Genomic DNA, 18899 nt, shown 5'->3' on the forward strand with positions numbered 1-18899 from the left:
AGCAATTAGACCAAGGAATTGGCTATTGATCAAGATCTGAAAGATTGAGTCACCAAGGGATTGGGGCTCAATCAATCATGATTGCCAAGAGGTCAATGAGTTGCATGATTGAAGAGGATATAAGCTAGCTTTGATCCAAAGAGACAACATCTCCCAATCTCAATGAATTTCCTCATTCTTATCTATCCATTTCTTTACAGCTTAATTTTTACATTCAGCAATTCCCCACTCCCATTTACATTCAAGTCATTTATGATTCAGCACTTTACATTCTGTAATTTCCATTTCTACACTTTATTGCTTTTCTTTATATTCTAGTCATTTACATTTATGTCATTTACAATTCTGCACTTCACAATCTTATTGATCCACTTGACTAATTCATCAACCAATTAAAACTGCTTGAATTTGCCAATCTCTGTGGATACGATCCCACTCCACTATGGGCTATTACCTGGCGATAATTTTGGTGCGCTTGCCAAAAGAACTAATTCACTAATTTTTGAATGGGGTGTGAATTAGAACTCATCACACACCATCTCTTACAATATCTGCATCATTGACCAACTCTTTTTGTGCAGCATCTTCCTCCTTAAATTGTTTCAACAAATTCATAGCCATTTCCCGTGTAAAGATAAATCTCTCGTTATCTCGACAAGCAAAGTTGGCTAGTTGTCTAAACCAATCCATCAAACAACCATATTGACTTAGCATCAAAGAATCCCAATGAAGCCCTCGAGCATTTTGGAAACTAACTTTGGCAGTCTTGGTCCACCGAGGCAAGACTAATGACCTTGGCAACTCCTCTATATCTTCATGCACCAAGACGCAAACTATGTGTTCACAAGGTATGCCAAGTGATTCCATTCTCATACATGAACAATTGAATTCCATCTCATTGTCACAACAGAATACACACCACATCTCATTTGACATTCGGTCCAAATCGACAGAGTAAATCACATAAGAGCCAGTTTGCCTCATATTTATTACCTTCATTGATGCAGCCCGTACAAGGATTGGTTGGAACATATGAAATATTGATAGGGTGTAAACATTGACAGCACTCCTCTCTAACTGTTGAAAATAGGTTTGCAAACTGGGTCTCCCATTCACAGAAGCGAGGTCAGCCTGTACCTCTTTCCACCTCATATGGTCGACACAACGATTAAAGTGTTGAATGAACTCAACCAGATTGTACCTTGAGTTGACATACTTTGCAATGATCGAGTTTAATCCCTCGCACCGAGAAGTAGTCCGGAAACCAGCAAAAAACTTCCCTCTTATATGTGCAGTTGCCCATGAATGTCTCTTTTTATACATATCTAGGACCCAATTCTTGTTTTCGACACCAAATCTCTCAACCATTTTAAACCACTTTTGATGAAATACATCAATTTCATAGTCGCCTAGCATACACTTTTTAAACATGGAGGTAAACTGGGGCTTGCCAATGTTACTTATTGCATTACGAATCAAATGCCATGCACATAATCTATGATGTGCATTAGGAAATTCTTTCTCAATGGCGAACTTCATTGATAAATCACCATCCGTGATCACCGAAACAGGTGCTTTCCCATTCATTGCCACTTTCAGTTGTTGTAGCAACCACCTATATGTGTCTTTTTCCTCATCGCAAATTAAAGCAGCAGCAAAGATAATTGTTTGATTGTGATGATTGACACCAGAAAATACCACCAGTGGACACATATATTTATTCCTCTTATAGGTAGCATCAAAAGCCAGCACATCGCCAAATAATGAGTAGTCTGCCCTACTGAGACCATCACACCAGAATAAATTGCGCAAAGTACCATCGGCATCCATGTGATGATTAAAATAGAGAGAAGGGTCATTTGTTGCTTGATCTTCTAGATACTTCAAAGCTGCATATGCATCACCGGGTAATTGGCGCCTCTGCTTTGCTATTTTATTGTACATGTCCCTTTGCGTGAAAGAGAGATACTCGTAGCCACCTGCCTGATTTGCTAATGCCCGATATATCTGCCCAACACTAATCCCACCCTTTTTCATGTTAACCATGTGGCCAATATCAGCCTCGGACATGAATCTATGCCCAGGGAGCAATCCAGTCAACCGAGGATCCAGAAGCGGATGATTGTGTTCATCAGAAAAATAGGAAATAAACCAACGACCACTAGGTGCATCTACACGAATCTCCATCATTGCACTGCAGCCACACCTTGTCTCGTGTGTAGGTTTTCTCTTAAGGTTTCCAATGCCGTAATTATTTTGCAGTCTAAATCCTTCACGATGACATACAAAATTCTTCAACTTAAGTGCGCCCGCACGACTTTTCCTACTCCTGTTCTTCCGAGCACTAAAGCCTCTTGTCCTTGCATATCTATTGTAGAACTCAAATGCAATGTCGACATCAGAAAAGTGAAAATGACATACATCTTCATCCCTGATGTTCCAAAATTCAATCATCCCAATGTCTTCAAGTGAGTCAATGTTATACCCTTCATCGAAGCCGTGATAATCAAACATTGGTTCCACACTTGTGTCGTTCTCATCCATATAATCCACGTCAACTTCCTCATATTTTTCTTCCTCCTGCTCATACTGATCATATGATGTATGCTCGCTATTAACCCCTTCATGAGAAAATTCTTGACCCACAACTTCCTAAACACCAATACACAATTCACAATCTTTTAAAATTGAAATCAATCCAATAGTGTCAATCTTAGAAATCATGGAATTGGACACGAGTTTTATTTATTGTATTAAGGGGAAATGAAGAAGCGTGAATCCAAAATCTAATGGTGAAACTATAAGAGTAAAAACAGAAAGACAAGAACAGTTGGCAATGCCAGCTATGCATGCGATGGGTGCAAGGGGAATAAAATATTAAAGAGTATATATCCTATCTATCAATCTATCCTCCAGTTTGCCATAGTGACGAAGAAGATCAACCATGCATGTGTAGTGTTGAACAGTTGGATTGATACCATAATCCCTCATCATCATATCATAAAATGCTTGCCCTTCATTGAGCAGAAGCCCACGGCTGCAAGCTGCTAGAACACCAACAAAGGTTATAAGATCCGGCCGAGCCTCTTTCCTCATTACCTCAAAGAGTTCCAAGGCTTCAAATATATCAATTAATATATAAATATATAGTGGTTGAGTGAATAATTAATTTTTTGTAACCGATAATATAAAGGGAATTAGTAATATAGAATTGTAAAACATAGAAGGATAAATTAGTGTAAAAACAAATGAAACATAACTTAGTACTTTGTCTTTCAAAGAAAATATTAAAAATATCTAAAAAGATAATTTTTCATTCCCAAATGTCTTCATGCTCTGCTTCCACCTTGGTCCTATATTGCCAAGCATTTTCTTGTATTACGAGACACAAATCGTTGTACTCCTCTAAAACCAGATCCACGGCAAGTCTCATTCGTGTGGAATCGTTAATCTGCTTAGAGCACCAACAATATAATTCTAATTAGAAGTTTGTTGGAAAAATTATTTTAAAAATACTGGGCCAAGTTGAATGAATAATATAAAATAATGGTGATGCCAATTTTACATTAATCTACATATATGCTTACAAATTACAAGAGCATAAGAAAAACACCTACTTGTAACATAGGATGGTGGTGAAGTCACAAGATATGGAAGCTGTGATTTGTTTAAGAACTAATAACCAGAGCACAAATGAACTAGATATGTCACATATATGGTATACAATAAATCAAGTGTTACTTCATCCTAACCTTTTGATGTTATCAAATAGTGATCCGCTAGAGTGAAGACTCAAAGAATTCAGATGAAGTATGATTGGTCCTGACTCATCAAGCAAGCAAGGAGAGAGAATATTATTCATCATGACTATACAATTATGTATATTATTCTACTAGTAAAATTGTTTAATTTAATTGAATAATAATAATAATGTAAAACCTTGTTACACTTTAATATAACAATGAAACTCTTAATTTATTTGTTTACTCTTTTCCTTTTGAATATATTTTGGGGTCACAGAAGAGTGAATACAAGGATGCCCTTGAAGCTTTCAATGAGAAAAACAGGGAAAAGACTCAACTAGTTACAAAATTGATGGAGGCTAGAACTTCTATTTATATTTTCTACTATTGTAAAAAGGAATGAATATTTGTCACTAAGTAAAAGAAAACAGGATAATTTTCTACATATAATTTGATCTAACTAAGTAACTTACATTCTCATTTTTTTCTTTTTCTTTTTGGCCATACCAAATATAAGCATGCAAAGGGAGAAACAGATTATACCCAAAGAACGAGCAAACAAAAAAGTAATAGAAATATGTTCACCTCAGCGGTGAAAATTAGCATCCATGTCCTCCCAGGGGATTCATTGCCAACCAGGGTTTCAAGAAAGCCAGAAGGATCAATTTTTGCTTTCTCAATGACAGAAAGTGCAGACAGAACCTTCTCTGCTGCTACTTTTCTCGTCTTAGATGCATCTTTTAATACTTTTACACTTTCCTCTACTTCCTAAGCAAACATGAAAATAAATAAATAAAGCATATCAAACTCATCATGGCCATTAAAATAGAAAATAAAAATACTTTGATATTGTTTTCCGGCTCAAACAGATGCATTATTCCATTTCTCTTCTTATGTGGTCTTCAAATATTTATTATCATTATTAGTTAATAATTATCATTGTTAGCCGCTGAAATTCGTGACACAAAAAAGAAAAAAACAGCAGCCTCTAATAGCAATACCATAGAGTAACCCACTTGAAACATAAGACGGTGGTAACCCACTTGAAAATTCATCAAAAAATTTCACAGGAATACCATAGAGTAAAATCACATATCAACATAAAAATAAATATACTGGTCAACTGTGAATTGAAAAGGCATAATGATTAACTAACCTCCAAGCGTTTAGGCAGAGTCCTGCGCGGCAGCGGCAGAAGCAGGGAGCGGCAGCGGACGCAGAGATGAAACCTAAACGAACAGGAAGCAACATCAAACACGCGAAAACAAAAAGGATACAGTGAAATTGAGAATAGTACGGTGAATGTGAGAGCTCACTGAGTGATGCGGCAAGAGAATTTTGCGTCCGGGCTATTGCAGCGAACTGAGATTGGAGGGCATAGCGATAGGGTATGGTGAGAAAGGGGAGGGCAGAGTTAGGTTTTCCAATCTTTAAACCCTAGCAGATCTCTCTTCTCTTTTGAATCTGAAACTAAAAGAAAAAGGAAAAAATTGTAAATATCAAAAGTTAAAGGGATTCAAATTTAATTAGTCAATTTTCCAAAAAAAAAAGGGGTACATTTTGTAATTATTTTTATGATGGTTAATGATTAACCTACAATTTTGTAGGAGCATGGAATCCATGGCCTTTAATTTATTAAAAAAAATCTCATCTTTTTATTTATCCTACAAAATAAAAATTCATATTAATAATTTTGAATAAGAGAACTAAAATAAAATATAAAAATAAACCTTGAATAAAAAAAATACAAAGTTTTCAATCTAAAAATATAAAATAGTTAAAAGATAAAAAAATTATTTAAATATAATTTTTCAAAACACTCTATGATTTAGATAAATAAATATTATTTTTAAAATAAATCATGATATATTGATACAAAAATTATTGTGTGTAATTTTTTGTAAAAAATAATAAACCTCTCTCGTTAATAACAATATTGGAACTTAAATTTGAACGCTAATTGATATTATATATTGTGTAGCTACTATATTAGAAAAGTACGTTAATAATTTGAAGAAAAAAGTTATTAGTGTAAATTTAATTTTTTTTTAAATTATCCTTATTGAACTATTTTATTTTTATTCCTTCAAAATATATCTTAATAAAAATATTTGTAACAATAATTTACATTCAATAAGAATATCTTAACGAGGTTACTGTGAAAAAATGGGTAGAATTTTTTTTATTTAACGAAATTGACAAAAGAATTTTTTTTAATAATAAACCTCTCTTTAAGAGTAATATTGGAATTTAAATTTAGACACTAATTATCATTATATATTGCATATAAGCATCAAGAGTATATTATTAAAATAGTATGATAATAATTTAAAGAGAAAAATAATTTTTTGTACATTTAAATAAAAAAAATTACCTTGTTTAAACTATAGTGTAAGTGGAGCCATTTTTATAATCTTACAATTGATAGTGAGCAATTTTTTTAAGTGAAGGAGTTACATCATTCTGTCATGGGTTAATGTAAAATTTACAGAACGTGAGTACGTGATTGAGGATGTAGTTTTAAATTATAAAGATAGGGGTAAAATAGGAAAAAAATATTGGACAACAAACCCTCTGTATTCCCATTATATATTGTTATAGATAAGTATAGTTTCTTAAAATTTTGGGTGTCCAGGCCACTACTCGTCCCCTCTAGGTCCATCCTGATTGCTAGCTAATTAATAATAAAAAATAATAACATCTATTTACTTTTTAGTATTTCCCAATGTCTGTGAATTAATAAAAGATAAAAAAAATATTTTTTCATTACATAGTCAATTTCACGAATAAAGTATCGAAACGAATGATTGCAAAATTAGAGATTCTATTCACTGACCTCGATTTTGTAATCAAAACGATAGTTTATTTTCTGAACACTACAATGAAAAACTTGATTAGACCTTTGTTGATTGCTGCAACGGTGATTAACGATGAAGAAATAGTGGATATTAAATAGACGGATAAAAAATAAAAAAAATTGGATATTGAGTAGATGGATGTTCCAAAGAAAAACAATAAATTTTTTTATAATCAAAGAAAATGATACATGATTTCAATGGTGGGATTGAATAATTGGTGATGGATTATTCACCAATTTATAATGTTAATATTAAGGAAAGAATAAGATTAGAGTATCTAAATCAAAATAAAACTGCAAAAATTGAAGATAGAATATTAAAGATAAGATAGATGAATAACAAGATAATTTCTAAAAACGATAACAAGATTGAAATAGGCGTAGTACACATTTTAATCGATTGGGTAGCACAGTTCAATCGATTGAATTTGGTAAATTCATATTGTTTTGGTGAATTCAATCGATTGAGTAACAAAAGCAATCGATTGAATTGTGCTACCCAATCGATTGTTTTGAAGAATTCAATCGATTGAAAATTCTAAACAATCGATTGAATTACATAAAATCCACATTTAATTCATTGTTCAATCGATTGATTTATATGAAAATCATGCTTCCTTGCAATTTTCAATCAATTGTTTAGTAATAAACTGAAATCCAATCGATTGAGTTAGATTTCAATCGATTGGTTTGATAGTCCAATCGATTGATTTTTAACGAAATACGATTTTGTGATTTCTCACAAATGTGACGGATCAAATTTAATCGTTTAATCGATTGGAATGACCAAAAAATTTATTAGGATCAATGAAAGATCGAATTCATTATTGTTTTTGTTCTTGATTGTTAATAAAGATGATAGATTTATGATAAAATAATTATTTATAAAATAAAAAATTATTTTTATAATTAAATAAATATATGAGATTAATTTGTAATTAAATTTAAAAAATGACTATTTAACAATTCTTAAAAAATCTTAAAAAACATATTTTGTTATAGGACCGTTTAATGGTCCAAACATCCTAGGACCACCGAATTCTGAGCCAAGTTTGTTAAATTAAACATGAATGAACTATTTTTTGTTGCTTGATTACTAATTAAATTATTTGTGAATACAAAAAAACCGTATTTACTTGTTGCTTTAATAATATAAAAAGAACATATGAACGCCGGATTTGACACTAGAGGCGCTAAACGCGTCTCTCTAAAACACTTTAGGCGCCGGAACTAAAACCACTCATACTGAGCATGAGAACATGGACGCCGAACGCCCCCATTAAAACCAACCAAAGGCGCCGGACGCCCCCTTTCAAATAATTATAACACTAGTGTAGAGCCCACGCTTCGCGCGAGTCATCTACATCATCTATATGATTGTATTTATAAATTATTTTCTTATAAAAAAATAATATATATTTGTAAGAAGAATTAATTTACTTAGTATATAGATAAATTAATTAGTTAATTTTTTTATATTAATGTTCAATCTAATTTAAAAAGTCAATATATAAANAAATACATTTTAATTAAATATATAGAAAATAAGTAAATAAAATTACTGTTACGTATAATTAAAATTAGCTATTGAAATGATTTTTCTTTATATATTAATAGAATATTATGTAGAAGTGTCAACTATTGATAACTTAAAAATTAAAAAAAAATGTTCTAATTATTGCAAATTTAAAATTGTATCTAATTAAAAAAAAGTGTTATAATCAACCGTTAAAATAATGTAATTACATTTTCTTTGATAACATCAATCAAACATACTTTTTTATTGGACATGAATAATATTTATTAATATTTCATAAATAATACTATATTTATATTTAGATGATAAAAAATATGAGATTATTAATCTAATAAACAAAAATTATTTTCTATTACTTCTAATTTGAAGTAATTGTTTTAGTGACTTCTAATTTAAAATAGATAATACATGCTTAATTGATAACTTTTTAACAAAAAAGCAATATATTTTAACAAATATTATTATTTGAATTTAAATTAGCTTTTTTTGTAAAATAATTATCTAAAATGTTTCACAACTTTCATATAAAAAAAATTACAAATTGATAGATATCAATGTTTATACATAAAGGTATATTAATTAAAACAGCAAAATAAAAATAAAATCTTTTTAAACAAATTGACACAAATTTACTGTTAATTTCTTATTACACGCTATTTAAGTTAATTCACTTCATACAATTATATCAAAATATAGAATGCCACTAAGTGATTTTTCGTATATATTCATAAGAGGTTAAAAATTATAAATGCCCAACTTTTATAACAAAAAATTATGAAAATTAATATCCCACACTAAATTCGTATTATTTCACAAACTGTCATAACCAATTTATTATATATATAAAATACCAATTGCGTAAAAGGCTTGAAAAGATTTGAGTTTAAACACAAATCATTACAATTGCATTTCATTAGTTGACCATAGAAAGATAATTAATTACTAATCGAATATATTTTAACTTGTTCAATTATTTCTTTCATTACATAAAAAAAACGCTATAAACACAATAATTAACTTGAGTTGTATCAAAATAAAAAAATATAACACTGAGCTATTTATGCAAGAACCTCATACTCTTTTATGTTATAAATGATGCAGGATTAAGGTTATTCACAAAGTGAAGGCAATAAACAATTTTAAACTTAAAACTCAAACTAAATATAACAATGTAATCACAATAAATTGATAGCTTAAATTAAATGTATATTTACTAACATTCCTAAAACTTGTATCAGGCCTAAAAGCATATTAAACCCACTTAAGTGTTGGTTTGGTTTGATTTTTTTTTACATTTATTCAATTTTAAATTTATTTAGATACATCTTTTTAAAAAAATACTTTATTTAAAAAAATAAAGTATTTACTTTTTTTAATAGCTAACAAATAATAATACCTTATTTTTAAAAAGAGTATAAGTAAAAAACATTCTTAATACTCGAAAACTTTTTATAAAAAGTTTGTCAAAATGTAAATTAACTTTTGTCTATTAAAAAAAGATCGTTTAAAAAATATAAATTTTTTTTTAAAAGTTCTCAAACTGACTCTAATTCTAAAACAAATACAAAACCACACAACAACAAAACAACACACATACACAGCAAAAACACATAAATACACATAGTTAATCGCAGCAAAAACAAAAGAAACTTTTTTTTCCTAAATTTGATTGGAAGTCTTACTTCCTTGCCAATCCAACCAAAACAACAAAAGCAAGAAATTAATAAAAGTAAACTCAGAAAGACAATAATATTTTATTTTAAACTTTGATTTAAGTTTAATCCCAGTGCATCCTAAACCATTGATTCAAGGATTATTGGCAATTGAACATGAACTCCATGTCTCAATCTCTGATCCAACCTCACTTGATTTTTTTATTTCTATCATTTGCTCCAAATCTCACATCTTTCTAAACAATAAATAGAACTAATGCTAAAAAAAATATGCAAATATTTTTTTAATGCCACATGCCCCTAACCAAATTGAATGTGAACACTTATACCCTGAATATTACTAACACATACATTAAGCATTAAACTGTAGTCCTTAGTCTTTTGCTGCGGCTGTATACAATCTAGAGTGCAGCCCATTCCTCCTGTCAACTCTCTCCGAATCATCACCTCTAGTAAACAAAGGAACATACTTTCAATAAGTACTACAGTTCAAATTAAAAAAAATAAAAAAAAGAAAATTCTCAGTCATTATTTACTCATCATTCATTCTCAATAAACAAACAACACAATGCAAATTCTTCATCAACCTAGAAATCAAAACAAATACAACCGTTCTCATTTTTCACAATAATCAATTTTACAAAAGGCCCTTACAAATCAAAGTAAAACAAATAGCGGAAAAAAAAGAAATAATTAACATAATTATTTCTCAATTACTCTTCATTGATATGGACGAACAACGCAATGCAACAAAATCCAGATATTTATGGATGCTAACAGCACACTTTGCATTTCAAGAAAACCTAATAATGCATCAAACCTAATCACGAAAATTAGAAAAAGAAAATTGTAGAAAACACACCACAAAAGTACTTCAATCTCATCTTTAAATTCATCTTTAAATCAATAAATATACATAATATGGTATTACATTTTGGATATGTTCAAGTCAGCTTAAGAGTATTTTTGTCTAATATATATTAGTAAAAGCAATAATTTCTCCAGATTCAATTTCGTATCCAAATCTAATGAAGTAAGGTAGCAAATCTGATGAAGAAAAGCACGTCAAGTTATGATGACCAAACTTTTTTGGGACGACATCAGTGGGTATATTGTCAAAGCCAATAAAGAGTAAATTCAACATGCCTCATATCAATTACAAATGCGAGGCAAATAATTAAAAACCAAAAGAAGAAAATATTAAAGCAAATAATAACTTCAAACAAATAGAATTGGTCCCTAAAATTAAATAATGTCAACAATCTATTATAAAATGTCACTGGAATTAAACAATGTCAACAGAATCCTAAAATTGATCCTCATATAGTTTGTTTTGTTTTATCATCCTGGCAAACCTGTTGAAAAAAGAAAGAGTAAAGTATCGTTTTTGTCCCCAATGTTTGGGGTAAGTCCTATTTGTGTCCCTAACGTTTAAATCGTCCTATTTGTATCCCTAACGTTTATAAAAGTGATTCAATGTTATCCTACTATCAATTATACTAACAAATCAGATTATATTTTTTAATTATTCTCATTTGGATGTATTCATTCTCAATTAGGTGTCACTTGGATGTGTTCGATTTTAATATTATACCTACTATTTGTGTTTAGATTCAATTATGTCCCTAAAAAAGTAAATTATGTGTAGGAATTAGTTTCAACTTTTGATGAGCTATTTTTTGGAGTGGATCATCGATTCTATCCCAAACATTTGTATTCTAACTTCAAAAAGAGATTTTTAAAACTCAAACTAAAGCGTTCATGATGTGTAATTGACGACAGGATAACATTGAATCATTTTTATAAACAGGGATACAAATAGGACGATTAAAACGTTAGGGACACAAATAGGATTTACCCCAAACGTTGGGGACAAAAATGATACTTCACTCAAAAAGAAATTACCTCCTAAAATTTTATGCCAAAGAAACAATAAAATCATTCTCAAAGTCATCATCATACAATCACCATTAATCCCTCTTTTGGTATTTAGTTAGTAACCACCTAAAACATATTTTTTTGTAACATCATATTTATCTTACATTCCAGATTAAGTACATTTTGTAGTTGAATCCTAAATGAAATAAATATTTTTTTGTTCTTTGTTATTCATTAAAAAACAACCTCTTCTAGAAATCATACAATAAACCAATTTGATTATATGAAATTTCTTTAATTTTTCTTGAACCTCTTGTGAGATTTCACACACACGGCCTCATCAAAATTTCTTGTTTGAAAATTTTCAAAATATAAAATTCTTCTTGCATGAATTAATATGCTCAGAGAATTAGCAGATGCATGTCCTATTCAGCACATATATTTCTCAAACTGCACAAATTAAAAACAAACACTATGGCCATTGAAATTATACACATTTAATCTCTTAAAGACTGTAACACTAAACCAAAAAGTATTTTACGATTAAATTGTACATATTTCATCTATTAAGGACTGATAGTGTTAAATGGAAATGATTTAAAGTCTAAAAGCATATTAACATGAATTCACCATCAACACTTGTAAGTGAAAATTGATTAATGCAAAATTATGGACAGATAGATGACATATAAAAATAGAATAGCATGTATAGCATATTTATGAAATAAACTTCAAAGGCACTTCAAGCTTTATATTAGTGCATAATCTATAATCTGTGAAAATAATTAAAAAGGAAGCATTCTTCTACTTACTTGAACAAATCTCAAATTCCAGCCCATAATGGTGACTTTTGTAAATCTGTTTCTTAGATTTGGCATAATAGTGACTTTCACGTGAAAACTCCAAATTCTGATTCTCGAATCTACAATTTCTGATCCAAACACATAAATGAACTCATAAAAAATTAGAAAGATAAAACAATGATTTTAATAAAAATTTATTAAAAAAAGAATAAAAAAAGAATGAAGAAGAGCTTTAATTGACTACCTACCTCCATCAAAATATAGCCCCAAAAAAGATGAGAAAAAATTTTAATTGATTACCTACCATGGAGCAGTGGAACTTGTAGCTATCATTCACCGAGGAAAATAAAATACAGATCCAAAGTAAAATTCATTGTTAGAAAAGAAAAAAGACATTAAATACCAAAATTTTTTATCATCACAATTATTGCAACCACAAAAAATGTTTATAACTTAATCCAATTATGATATGATGATATCTTATGCACCCTATGAGTCATCCTCAAATTTAGATCTTTCAGTACTTTTTTTTTGCAAATGTTAAATGAAAATGATTTAAAGTCTAAAAGCATATTAACATGAATTCACCGTCAACACTTGTAAGTGAAAATTGATTAATGCAAAATTATGGACAGATAGATGACATATAAAAGTAGAGTAGCATTTATAGCATATTTTATGAAATAAACTTCAAAGGCACTTCAAGCTTTATATTAGTGCATAATATATAATCTGTGGAAATAATTAAAAAGGAAGCATTCTTCTACTTACTTGAACAAATCTCAAATTCCAGTCCATAATGGTGACTTTCGTAAATATGTTTCTTTAGATTTGGCATAATAGTGACCTTCAAGTGAAAACTCCAAATTCTGATTCTCGAATCTACAATTTTTGATCCAAACACATAAATGAACTCATAAAAAATTAGAAAGATAAAACAATGATTTTAATAAAAATTTATTAAAAAAAGAATAAAAAAAGATGAAGAAGAGCTTTAATTGACTACCTACCTCCATCAAAATACAGCCCCAAAAAAGATGAGGAAGAACTTTAATTGATTACCTATCATGGAATAGTGAAACTTGTAGCTATCATTCACCGAGGAAAATAAAATACAAATCTAAAGTAAAATTCATTGTTAGAAAAGAAAAAAGACATTAAACACTAGAATTTTCTATCACCACAATTATTGCAACCACAAAAAATGTTTATAGCTTAATCTAATTATGATATGATGATATCTTATGCACCCTATGAGCCATCCTCAAATTTAGATCTTTCAGTACCTTTTTTGCAAATGTAACCTGAATCAACATTAGTTTTTCTTATTAAGAAGACATGCTTAAATATAAATTTTAGCTCACTTTTAAAATAACAAAAATGGTTATTTTATTAGCCTTATCATCTTCATAATGAAGTAACAATATGGAAGGAAAACACTCCATTGATAAAAAGGCATTCATTCCACCTAGCTGGTATCATAATAGTAAAATCAAAATGTGACTACATTAATACATGTCCATTTATGATAAAGAAACACAGTAGCTGTAAGTCACCCACAAAATACCACATGTTAGCACATGTTAACATATATGCACAGTGATCTAAACAAATTTAAGGTAAATAAAATTCATAAATCTTGTAGAAAACAAAAAACCTTTATCATTATATATACTTACATGTAACCTTATAAAGGGAAATTCTCTTATTTGGTGTCTAACTTTTATATTTTGAAAAATATCACACTTTTAAAAGCTATCCCAACTTCGCTTTTTAATACTAAGTTTTTGTTTCAATAAGCTATATATTTTATTTTAAAATAAAATTAAAAAAAATTAACCAAAAAAATAATGCCTCACAGCATGTAACAATATTTTTCTGAAAATACTACTCAATTGAAGATCTAAAAAGTTAAAAATCTTCATATTCTTTATGGCAGTAAAAAAAGCATAAAAATATTTATGTTTAGTGATTTCGAATAGAGAAAATTTAAATGCAAAACACTTAATATCAAATAAGTAATCACCAAAAAATACAAATGATACAAAAAATTAATTACCTAAGAATCGCAAAACAAAAAATTTATGTATCATGAGCAAAAGAGAAACAAAAATCCTTGCAACTTCCTGTTTAAAGAACAATAAAATGTCTAAAAAGAATATAAATTTAGTTGATTCAGTGGTTAACTCAATAATTCGTTTAAATAAATATCGAGGGTTTAAATTTCGTATTGTGCATATAGTAACTCATTGGTCAGCAACAAACCCTTAAATAAAACTCAGTACCATGACAGATTAGCCATCGACTTGTCGAATTGGAGAGTACTGTGATTTTACCAAAATTTTTGTTAACAACTATTTTTATATTTTACTATTAATTTTTCAATATCAATATATATTATTTTAACATTAATTAAAAAAATCTTACCATTGTTAATATGTATAACAATTAATATATATTGATATCAGAAAATAATCTTACCAAATTTTTTTTATTCAAAAGAGAATTTGATTTAAAACTCATTCTATTTGACTTTCAGTTTATCAGGAAAAGTATTATGTTTTAAGTTTATCCTATTGAGAAAGATTCTTATTTTAAGTAATAATTTAAGCCCGGTTTATTAAGGAAAGGAATTTTTATTAAACATTAAAGAAGTTTGGCTGCCTAGAAACTAAATGTTTTGAGGTATGATAAGTGAAGGAATATGTGATGATATGGAGGTGTGAATAAAAATAAGGTGATGTGGAGGTACGTTTAATAATATGGTGATATGGAGGTAAAATGAAAAAAAAATGAAAAGCCATGAATGAAAGAAACAATTGAAATGGATAAAGAATCATGAAAATGGAATGTGAATGGGCCTTGTGCCAAATTGCTAATGCGGAAGTGCCCGCCTAACGGATAGCCTAAGGTTGCTAATGCAGGAATGTTCGTCTAACTGATAGCACTATTTTTACCGTGATGAAAATATATCCTAACTGACATGGGTTCGCCCATGATGATAATTGTGCCTGACTGACACGGTGAAGAGACCGAATATGGGGTTCGCCCCGAATAACATCGGGTTGCGGGTAGACAACCGACGCATGAGCTCATGACTTGCGTCAGGGATAGACATGCATCATGTTGTTTGCACGTTTGTATTTGGTTGTGTTTGCTTGTATTACTTCTCTGTGATTGTGCTGTTTGACTTGTTTGTATGTTAATTTGGATCTCTTTCTTGCGCTATTAGTTTGTGAATGTATTGAGGTGTTTAAGAATTGATGTTGTGATTGTTGAGAATTAATTATGTGGCTGAGAAATAGTTAACATGACAAGTTTTGTGAATGAGATTTTGTTTTAAACTCAGAAATTTAAAGAAAGTGTTTAGTTATCTAAAGTAAAATTTAAAGATATTTTCAGGGGTTGGTGAAAATATAGTTTTCTTGAGTAAATGAATTATTTGCATTTTAATATTTACTTTTACGGCATTCTCATTCTCTACTGAGAATGTGTGGTTTGTTCTCACCCTAAAATCTTTCACCCTTTCAGTGACACAGGTTTGAAGACTCAGTTTGAAGCTGCAGGCGATTATTAGTCTTATTTGAGTTATGTTATGTGTTGAGTTGCTTTCATAGAATTCCCTCACCTTTGATATTTAAGATTTTATTTTATACAAAGGGATAGGAATGGTATCTAAGTTTCATTTGAATTCTTTCGTATAATATTTATTAATATAATAATTGTGTGATTATTATTACTTGGTGTTCTTTGATATATGATTTTAAATAATAGAAACAAAATTTCTTGGCATTTCCTTAAAAATTGAAACGCAATATCGACGTAAAGGCTCAATATTAAATAGATAATAAAGAAAAACAAGTTAGTAACGTCTTACTTTTGGTACGATCATGACGTGCTAAAAGTTAGGATGTTACACTAAAATGGGCTGTAGATAGACAATTTATGGAGAATCATATAGGTAAATAATATTAATGGAGTAATTGAATTAATAATTGATCTTTTTTTTTTACCACAATCTCTCTATTCTATGTCATTTTGCCCACTATTCAAAATTTTTGGTACTCTTCTTTTATCTTGCCCATCAAGTTATGTTTTATTTGTATCTTGTCCAATCTAAGTTTTTTTCTGCTTTGTTCTTGAAAAAATGCTTTAACGCATTTAAATATTATTTTTTATTTTGATTTTTTTATTTAGTTAAGTGTATGTTTTAATATGAGTGAGTTGTTGGTTATGAGAAACTGTCTTAACTATAACCAGCCCCAACTAGACTTACACTTTTTCGGATAAGGCAAATAGTATATTTGTCATTTATTTTGGGGTTAAATGAAAGTGATGTAATGTCATATTTCTTGTTTACATTCACTTCAGTAATGTTGTAATCTTTATACTTTTGCGTTTCGTTTCACAAGTTTAGATCAAACCACTCATATTTAAACAAATATTGTGTACGTAGTGTGACAAAAATATTGTAATTAAATTATATTGTCCAACACACTGAACCAATCAGAATGACCACTACCTGTGTCTCTGCAGACCCAAATTCTAGTATTATCTATTTTTTTTTACCCACTGACCATTAAAAAGAATGAATTGATAACCTTTGACGTTGTAAATTGCATTGCTCATCTCTTTATTCATTGGACCCCAACTAAATACAACAAATTTGGCATCCGTTGTGTTATATAGATTCGACCGAACATATTCTTTGAGCCAAGGTGAAAACTTATCAAGTGAAGAATCAAGAATTGTTTCTTGGAATAACGTATGTAGAAATAGTATTACAACGAGATTAATTATCTAAATGAGTAATACTAATTTTTGAAACATATTACAAATTATTTAAATAAGTCAAAAAATTTATGTCAAATAGCATGAAATCTGGTCACAATTTAGCAATACATGCAGATGTGCGGCCTCGACTTCCTTCTAGTCTAACCAGTATTCACTTTCCGCACCTAGCGCATTTCCTTTCTAAACATTGATCGGGTATTTTCGTCCACTTGACGAGAATTCTCCCTTATCATTGTTCCTACCAATTTTAGTTCTCCAGGTTTCAACATGTGGCTCAAAATAGAAGAAACAAAATGCAGAAGTCTCTTTGGCTAGAATGCCTTGCATATAAATCCCTCGACACGAACTCTATTTTTCATAGTTTGCTTAAACGACCAATCAATTTTTCGAAGGGATACATCCATCAAAATTGGACTGATCCACACATTCTTACTTTATAAGACAAGTGAATTGATAAGTGTTCCATCTTACAAAAAGACTTAGGAAAAAATATCATTTCTAACTTACACAATATCATGCGAATGTTCTTCTCCGTTACTAAAAGATCATCAGTTCTTAATTTGGTAGCATGTAAAACCCGGTTAATTAACGGCTAATTAACCCATAAATGAGAATTTATTCTAGAAAGCTTAAAATGTGATTTTTATGGCTAAATGTGATAGAGGAGATTGAGACGAGAATTTCGGTACCAATTTTATAGAATTCGGACCAAGATTGGACCGAACGGGCCAAACCGGGCCAATTGGACCCAAAGTGGGCCATTGGCCCAACACAACTTAACCAAAACCCTAGTTTTCAACACTCTCTCTCCTCATTTGTTACACACACAAGTTGAAATTAGAGAGAAAGGGAGGAAGAACACTCTCTCAAGTTCTCTCCCTTGGTTGATCTTCAAACCACCATAACTTTTGATCTAGAGCTCCGATTGCCACTCCGTTTGTGGCCACGCGTTCACCGCGGAGAGCTCTACAAAACCCATACAATCAATCTTGAGGTAAGCCACAAGTTTCTGTTCGAAATCCCAGCCCTTATTTTCGAGTTTCATGGGTAAAATGTTGAGATTTTGGGTTCTTTGATGTTATAGGACCTAACTCTCTTGAAGGAGAAGGTTAATCTTGTCTCCTTGGACCTTGGGTGTGGTAAGATTCTCAATCCTAGTGTGATTTGTGATTTTATGATGTTTGGATTTTGAGATGTTGTGTATGGGTATGATGGTTGTGGCTTAGGTTGTGTGTGTGTGGATATTGGAGCTTGATTGGTGATTTTGAAAAGCTTGGAAAGGGCTTGGTGGTGAAAAATCTGTTCTTGGAGGTGTGAGGCCTTGAGAGCTTGTGGATAAGTGATTTGGAAGTGCTCCGGTGGAGCTTGGAAAAGTCGGCTAAGGTATGGTTTCGGTTTCCCGTATCTAATATGTAATGTGGTAGGAAATACTTAGGCTAGAGGCCCTAAGATAGGCATTGAATGGTTGATGTTGTTGAATGATTGAGATATTTGATGTGGTCATATATGTGATGATGATTAATGATGCCTTGATGGTATGATGTATGAGAAATATGCATGTTGTGATATATGCTTGATGATTAGTTATGGTTGAATTGTGGGTTGAACCATGTT

The 18899-nt window shown here is 30.2% G+C and overlaps 1 protein-coding gene across 1 annotated transcript; it reads right to left on the bottom strand.

The window, feature by feature from the left end:
- Positions 1-528: 528 nt before the first annotated feature.
- Positions 529-4618, bottom strand: LOC107473907 (protein FAR1-RELATED SEQUENCE 5-like). The gene is made up of 4 exons (XM_052257775.1): positions 4586-4618; positions 4329-4511; positions 3383-3451; positions 529-2652 (listed from the first exon to the last, which is right to left on the bottom strand). The coding sequence occupies exons 1-4, from the start codon at positions 4616-4618 to the stop codon at positions 529-531; spliced, it is 2409 nt and encodes an 802-aa protein (XP_052113735.1).
- Between the last annotated feature and the right edge of the window lie 14281 nt (positions 4619-18899).

Source organism: Arachis duranensis, chromosome 2 (assembly GCF_000817695.3).
Source record: "Arachis duranensis cultivar V14167 chromosome 2, aradu.V14167.gnm2.J7QH, whole genome shotgun sequence".
NCBI classification, from domain to species: Eukaryota; Viridiplantae; Streptophyta; class Magnoliopsida; order Fabales; family Fabaceae; genus Arachis; species Arachis duranensis.

Bases quoted from the DNA above. Each gene is read 5' to 3' on its own strand.
- LOC107473907 (XM_052257775.1), bottom strand. From the start codon at position 4,618: ATGCATCTGTTTGAGCCGGAAAACAATATCAAA. The intron at 4,512-4,585 runs GTATTTTTATTT...ATGTTTGCTTAG, and splicing joins AGCCGGAAAACAATATCAAA to GAAGTAGAGGAAAGTGTAAA. The intron at 2,653-3,382 runs GTAATACAAGAA...ATTGGTGTTTAG, and splicing joins AGTACAACGATTTGTGTCTC to GAAGTTGTGGGTCAAGAATT.